Source organism: Erigeron canadensis, chromosome 5 (genome assembly GCF_010389155.1).
Source record: "Erigeron canadensis isolate Cc75 chromosome 5, C_canadensis_v1, whole genome shotgun sequence".
Lineage (NCBI taxonomy): Eukaryota > Viridiplantae > Streptophyta > Magnoliopsida > Asterales > Asteraceae > Erigeron > Erigeron canadensis.
This window is the reverse complement of record NC_057765.1, coordinates 33,141,180-33,147,929: the sequence shown is the minus strand read 5'-3', so window position 1 is coordinate 33,147,929 and position 6,750 is coordinate 33,141,180. Positions and strand designations below refer to the sequence as shown.

General features: G+C 34.4%; 2 protein-coding genes across 4 annotated transcripts; both read right to left on the bottom strand.

Annotated features, from left to right (window-relative positions):
• Nucleotides 1-20: 20 nt before the first annotated feature.
• LOC122602307 (probable amino acid permease 7) lies at nucleotides 21-2,274 on the bottom strand. 3 transcript variants are annotated; one of them, XM_043775007.1, is made up of 8 exons: nucleotides 2,110-2,274; nucleotides 1,930-2,034; nucleotides 1,604-1,837; nucleotides 1,437-1,530; nucleotides 1,136-1,350; nucleotides 920-1,053; nucleotides 595-819; nucleotides 21-501 (listed from the first exon to the last, which is right to left on the bottom strand). In XM_043775007.1, exons 1-8 carry the CDS (start codon nucleotides 2,186-2,188, stop codon nucleotides 100-102), a joined length of 1,488 nt encoding a protein of 495 aa, XP_043630942.1. In that variant the 5' UTR covers nucleotides 2,189-2,274; the 3' UTR covers nucleotides 21-99. The 3 variants fall into 3 exon arrangements, with proteins under 3 accessions (XP_043630942.1, XP_043630943.1, XP_043630945.1); XM_043775008.1 differs by having other exon boundaries at nucleotides 1,930-2,001; XM_043775010.1 differs by lacking the exon at nucleotides 1,930-2,034.
• Nucleotides 2,275-2,971: 697 nt separating this feature from the next.
• LOC122601626 (probable amino acid permease 7) lies at nucleotides 2,972-5,091 on the bottom strand. The gene is made up of 7 exons (XM_043774372.1): nucleotides 4,998-5,091; nucleotides 4,690-4,923; nucleotides 4,511-4,604; nucleotides 4,198-4,412; nucleotides 3,976-4,109; nucleotides 3,646-3,873; nucleotides 2,972-3,544 (listed from the first exon to the last, which is right to left on the bottom strand). Exons 1-7 carry the CDS (start codon nucleotides 5,089-5,091, stop codon nucleotides 3,143-3,145), a joined length of 1,401 nt encoding a protein of 466 aa, XP_043630307.1. The 3' UTR covers nucleotides 2,972-3,142.
• Between the last annotated feature and the right edge of the window lie 1,659 nt (nucleotides 5,092-6,750).

The following is a 6,750-nucleotide window of genomic DNA, read 5'->3' as shown; positions in this document are numbered from 1 at the left end:
ATGTTTACATTTTCTTACTGCTAAATTTTCAATTTTGCATATTTAATCTTATAAAATCCTCAAGACAATAAATATGTGATTGTTTGCGATGGTGGTTCATTAGCTAAACTTCGCATCTATGAGTCCAGCAACCGACCCCATCAAAGCCATTGCTGATATCACCATTAAGATACTGCTGAATGTTTGTAGAGCCACCCACTTTCTGCTCCAAGTTTTCACCTTTGTTTGCAGTATGTACATTTCCACCGGGAAGTATATTGCTAATGGCCATAGATTCAAAGCCCCTAACAGACCCAGTATTTCATTGAAATATGGGAACACCATCCCGATTCCAGTTGTCGACACGACGTATGCTGTTCTAAAACACAATCTGAATAGATTCAACTCAAAATCCGGCAAGAATGGGAGCTTTAGACAGTAGAATTTCTTAAGATATACATTTTCTGGGAATGTCTCTTCTAACCATCTCTCTGCATATGCATACACCGGCTGGCTGTATAGCTTTTGTTACCATAAAACAAAATAGCAAGGTGTTAGAAATAATTTGACTTTTAATGTCAATGGTTAATGGTGAATGCAGTATCGAAGAGTTACTTGGTATCCTCCGACTAGATGTAGAATGATGCACACGTTAGCAAAGTCAATGAGCCAGTAAGGCTCATAAAACCCGAATCCAGTCAAAAGATTTCCTGGTGTATTGTCACCAAAAGCTGCATACCCAAAACATCCACATCCAAGGTAGAAGAAGGTTGTCACAATAATCGCAATAACTGATGCCTTTTTCATAACCTTGTTTTCTGGTGGTGACTTCAGGGTATCCTAAAAACAAAAGAAAAGTAATTGCCATGTTATTGCCCATATCCAAAACACTAGTAATTAACCATTTCGCAACACTTGAATTATATTGGCGTGTACTGACCTGTATTTCAAGAAAAACTAATGAATATGGATAGGCGAATGCCACATCACCGATTGCTTGAAAAGTTAACCATAGTTTCACTGGTACACTAACAGCCGAGACTCCATAGATGCTTCCATCGACCTTACCATTTTCTGTGCTTTCATTTTCGCATAAACATTTACTTATGTCTTTAATTGAATTTGACAATAATTAGAACTATAAGCAAATACATACCGATCACTTGAGCTACACCAAGTCCAAAGCCAATCGATGAGTAACAAAATGACATGATGGCAGCAATAACAGATACCCACATCATGCTATGAAAATCGGGTATTTGTGACATAACAATCTGTATAACTCCAAACAAAAACATATAGACGTTCCCATCAGTCTCACAAGAAGCCTCATGCCCATTTTTATGGTAACAATTTGATTTTTGAACTGCCCTGATATCAAGATAAACAAAACTACTTCATTCCGTCTATTGCTTGAAAAAGTTTCAAATAAAAAGAAGGCAAAAATGGGAAAATACCTCATACAAGTTGCGGTGGTAACCACATAAGCAACACCAGTCCCATAGAAGTTCAAAAGTTGAAGCAAACCGCATAACAATGCCTGTTTTTCGCCTGGAGTACTAATTATTTCAAGAGTGCAACCAGTAATATGAATTAGAAACTTAAAGGTGGGTCGTAGTAATACCTAGGATAACTCTAACTGCATCAGTATAAGAGCGGTTTCTAGCTCCAGTTACTGGATCAGGTGACCTGTAGCAATCTGATAAAAGAGACGAAGACACATAGGTTACAAAAGCAAAGCAGAACAACGCAACGGGCCCTCCAATCCAACCTAGCTGTGAAACGCTCCACGCCAAAGAAAGTACACCAGATCCAATCACTGCAGTTATAATGTGAGCAATCGTAGTCCATAATGTTCCTGTCTCAAAAGGAATATAGTTCAAATTCATATTAGACTGACATCATAAATAACACAAATTGATATAATGGTATTCACATAATTAGCTTCACCTGTTCTTATTATGTTCTTGTGATCATCAATAACAGAAACTTGAGGGATGAGTTCACGTTCGACTATGACATCTATCGAGATATAAAAAAAGGACATTAAATCAACTAAATGAGCTATGCAGAAACAATAACTGTCTGAAATAAAAAACAGCAGTAAGACAATATCTTAGAAGTTCAAACCAGTGTGACTAAAAGGAGACAGCTGCAACATTGGAGCCGCCTCCTCTTCATTTTCGTAACCATCTTCTTCGGCGATCATCTTGTTTCTAATTCTTAGAATCTTTTCAGATTCTTGCAGTTAAGATGAATCTTGGAGCATTTGACTTTGATCACCCAGATTCCAGATTCTAATGAATAAAGTATCTTTCTTAAAACATGGTTTTCAAAATTTCGAACAAATTTGCAGATTAGTAGAATACAAGATTCAACTCTAACCAAAAGAATCTAGCTAGTTTAATCTTTATATTTATTATTAATAATAAAACATGAATAGTTTGTGTAGAAGTTAAGTAAAATGTTGGTTGCTTGACTATTATATTAGACAGTGGGCTGTATTTATATGTTATTGTAAAGGCCTAATTAAAGGGCCTAAATCTCACCAATTGCCAATTAGCATTGAATTGTTTTTATTGGAGATAACAAATACTCGTATATAAAACAAAGTAGTCAGAATAACAAAAAAGTGAAAAACCATAAAAGATTCTTGAAATTGTAATATTGAATTGTCAACTCTAACACAGGACCTTTATATGTAATCAAGTAAAGAAAACGTTTTTTCACTTCAAGTTATGCAGGAAAGACGAGTATTTTTACTCGCATATGCAAAGGTTAATCTGTGACTGTTTCCCTGACCACTCCAAATTGTTACTTAATAAGATCCGAATCTGAGATCTCTTGTAAAACAATTTATATAAAGAACTTTATATGTAAGTTTTAATATTCAAAAGGGACTTTCATCATGATGGACTTACAAGGTTTACAAATAAATTAAGGTATAATTTAGGAATACTTAGTTACGTTAGACATGACAATTTTTTACATATATTAAATTCGGTTTGACTACTAGTTTTCACTATACAACATCATGGAATCGAATGATTCAACTTCAAAAGCTTCAAATCAAACGTTCGAGAAGCTTCCAAACCTGCCAAATTGCCGCGATCTATCTTGTTAAGTTCATTTCAGGCAGAAACAATGCGCATTCACTACGAGACTAATTCATTTTTGCTTGAATGAGTCCAGCTACTGACCCAACTAAAGCTACAAATGATACTACCATCAAAATACAACTAAATATTTGAAGAAACACCCATTTTTTGCCCCAAACTTGCACATTTCTTTGTACTATATACATTTCCACTGGAAAATATATTGCCAACGGCCAAAGATTCAATGCTCCCAACACACCAAGAATCTCATTAAAGTATGGGAACTCCGATGCAATTGCGGTAGTCACTGCAACATAAGATGATCTGAAACATAGCCTGAATAGATTCAAATGAAAAACCGGCACTAATGGCAACTTTATTTTGTAGAATTTCTTCAGAAACTGACTGGCAGGGAACTTGCTGGTTAGCCATCTTTCCACAAATGCAAATACTGGCTGACTGAATAGCTTTTTATTTGTAAAGAAAAAAGGTTGTGTTAGTCATTTCTAACAAAGTAGCAGTTTGAATTTTATGGTCAACAAGAAATCCATGATTAATTAAGACTCACTTGGTATCCTCCAACTAGGTGTATGATAATGCACACATTAGCAAATTTAACAATCCAATTAGGCTCATAAGAACCGAATCCTGTCAAGAGGTTTCCAGGTGTGTCGTTCCCAAATGCTGCATATCCAAAGCATCCACATCCAAGGTAGAAAGAAGTTGTCACAATCATCGCCATTGCAGAAGCCTTTCTTGCAACCTTGTTCTCTGCTGGTGGTGACTTTATAGTATCCTTCAATTCAATGCACCAAAATACATCATCCAAAAGACCAAAACTTCATCTTGTTTTACAATTGTATAATATAAATCTTGCACTAAGTAAATAACATGTAACCTGAATTTCTAAAAGAACTAAAGCATATGGATACGCAAATGCTATGTCTCCAAGTGCTTGAAAAGTTAGCCATAGCCTATTGGCCACACTAGCAGCCGGAATTCCTGTAATGCTCCCAGCAATCTTACCATTTTCTGCAGTTTTTAAGAAATCAAAACTATAAAATCACACAATTTGTTAAAAGAAAACCAAATAAAGATTGAAGTATGAAGATGTTCTTACCTATGACTTTAGCAAAACCAAGCCCAATACCAATAGATGAGTAGCAAAACGACATTATGGCTGCAACAACGGACACCAAAACCATGCTATTGAAATCTGGTATCTGTGACATTACAATCTGCACAACTCCAAACAGCAACATATAAATTTGGCCGCTATTGTGGCAATCAGCATCACTTCCTTTCTTATGGATACAATTTGTTCTTAAAATTGCCCTGAATGATACCATCAGCCCAAATAATTCAAACATTAATCATAACCAAAAAAAAAAAAAATCTTGAAAACCATTAGTAAGTTAAGTGAGACTAATTACTTCACACAAGATGAAGTTGTCACCACATAAGCAATCGCGGTTCCAAAAAAGCTAAAGTACTGAAGCAAACCAGATGTCCATGCATATTTTTCGCCTGTAAAATACAGGATAAATTACTATATACAAAAAATGAACGTATATATAAATGGTAGAAGAATTTTTGAGTCAATAGATGGTACCAAGAATGACTCTGACAGCATCTGTAAAAGACCGATTTCTAGTTCCAGTAACAGGATCAGGAGACCTATAGCAATCTGACAAAAGATATGAAGACACGTATGTTACAAACCCAAAAACGATCAACACAATGGGCCCTCCAATCCAACCAAGCTGAGCCGTGCCCCAAGCCAGGGACAGTACACCAGAGCCAATTACCGCAGTTATAATATGTGCAATCGTGGTCCAAAACGTGCCTGGTTTCAAGAAAATCACTTCAGCTGACTTAGCCCATTACATAAAAAATCATGAAAACTTACGTTTTTTTTACCCGTTCTTATCGTTTTGTCATCATCATCATTGTTCATGGAACCTCCAGGTACATGTTGGTGTTCTTCAGCCATTTCAACACCAAATCTCATCATTTTTGTGGACTGAGCTAACAAATAAGTCTTGTTTTACTACATAGGCTATTGGCTACCATAATTTAGCAAATGTGCACAAGAGTCTTAGTTGGCTGGATTTTGGTATTCAATATAGGTGTTTTTTTTTTCCCTAAAAACATTATCTTAAAGTGTATATATATATTCAAGAGCATGTTAATATAATATATACAAAAAAATAGAAACCACTTACGTCATAGGTTTTCAATACTCTTATGAACACAATGTTTTTTGGTACTCCTTGTTGTTTGATGAAACAAAATTTACCTGAGTTCTATTTTTTCTTTTTGAAAAAAAGTTATGACTGGATTGTGGTGATCTCAATATTGGTCTATCTTCCTAAAACATGTTTTAACTTTTAACAGTTTTGTATGACCTGACTAGATAACAAACTTTACCCAAGTTCTAATAATTTTTTTAACGCCAAATGTTAATTGCTCGTAGTTATCCCAAGTTTGAACCCGGGACTTTCAGAGAAAGAAAAAGAAAAAAGCAAGTTTAATAAGGCCTACTTTTTAACATAATCTATAATATCAATCCTTCCAAATTTTGCTTCAAAATATAACCTTTCAATAAGGCCTACTTCCTAACATGATCTATATAATATCAACCCTTCCAAATCTTGCTTCGAAATTTAAACCTTTAAATCCATAGTTATATATATATCAAGTAAATACCTTTTTTAATTATGAAACCGGATTATTTGGGATTTGAAAAGTAGTCTTGTATGTACGAGTAAACATAACAACATTTTTGTTCCTATATATATATTTCTGTAAAGTTGAAACTGTAACGTCCACACGTAAGTAACTGAAAGAGAAGAAGACAAAGACGTTTGTGATTTGAATCGGAAACGAAAAAATGTGTTTTGATTTTGTTACATACGTCTAATTAACATACCTCTATCCCTTTCGTTGCATGCTACGAATACAACCAGACATTGTTAATTTGACCAAAGAGGTAAATTTCCTTTTAAAAAATAGTATCACTTTTAAGTTTTGGAGCAGTGATAAATATTTTAGCCTACAAAAGTTAAAAGTTTGATCTCTATCACATGTGAAAACCGAAAGTTTTTTTTACCATTTAGATAAAACCTCCCAGCCTCTCTATCTAAATAAATCTAAGATCTGTTTACATTTTAACATTCCCAATACACAATGGTGATAGCACATAAGGGTCAAAAGGGAACCAATGCCCCCTCAAATTATTATTATTTTTTTTTGTCTTTCATTGTTTTTTAAAATTTCTTATAATCCTTTTATATTTATTTTTTACGGATTTTTTTAACTCGCCTTCTAGAATTTTTTTTCTTGTAACCTCTACCAATACACCGTACTAGATAGTTACTAAAATAATACTTATGATTTGAAATAAATCACTGAAATAGTACTTTTTAGAGATAAACCACACGGAATTTTTTTTGATATTTTAGTTATTTTTAGAAGAGAGAAAGAGTAGAAACAAAGGGTACGCTCTCTAGAAGATTTGCTCGGAACTGTTCACTATAGGAATCCTACAGCGATAAATAGAATCCCCATAAAAATACCACTAGATCGAGCACCGGTGATCTCGTATCCAGTCAAAATCTTGACTAATTGATCAAAGTGGGTAGCTCCAGTAGACCTAAAATAATATTTATGA

What these genes read in the sequence shown, in the direction of transcription:
- LOC122602307 (XM_043775007.1), bottom strand. Translation starts at nt 2,188, where the DNA reads ATGATCGCCGAAGAAGATGGTTACGAAAATGAAGAGGAGGCGGCTCCA. An exon ending in TGCAGTTAGAGTTATCCTAG is followed by an intron (nt 1,531 to 1,603) that starts GTATTACTACGA and finishes TTAGTACTCCAG; the next exon opens with GCGAAAAACAGGCATTGTTA. An exon ending in ATCTAGTCGGAGGATACCAA is followed by an intron (nt 502 to 594) that starts GTAACTCTTCGA and finishes TGGTAACAAAAG; the next exon opens with CTATACAGCCAGCCGGTGTA.
- LOC122601626 (XM_043774372.1), bottom strand. Translation starts at nt 5,091, where the DNA reads ATGATGAGATTTGGTGTTGAAATGGCTGAAGAACACCAACATGTACCT. An exon ending in TGCTGTCAGAGTCATTCTTG is followed by an intron (nt 4,605 to 4,689) that starts GTACCATCTATT and finishes TGTATTTTACAG; the next exon opens with GCGAAAAATATGCATGGACA. An exon ending in ACCTAGTTGGAGGATACCAA is followed by an intron (nt 3,545 to 3,645) that starts GTGAGTCTTAAT and finishes ACAAATAAAAAG; the next exon opens with CTATTCAGTCAGCCAGTATT.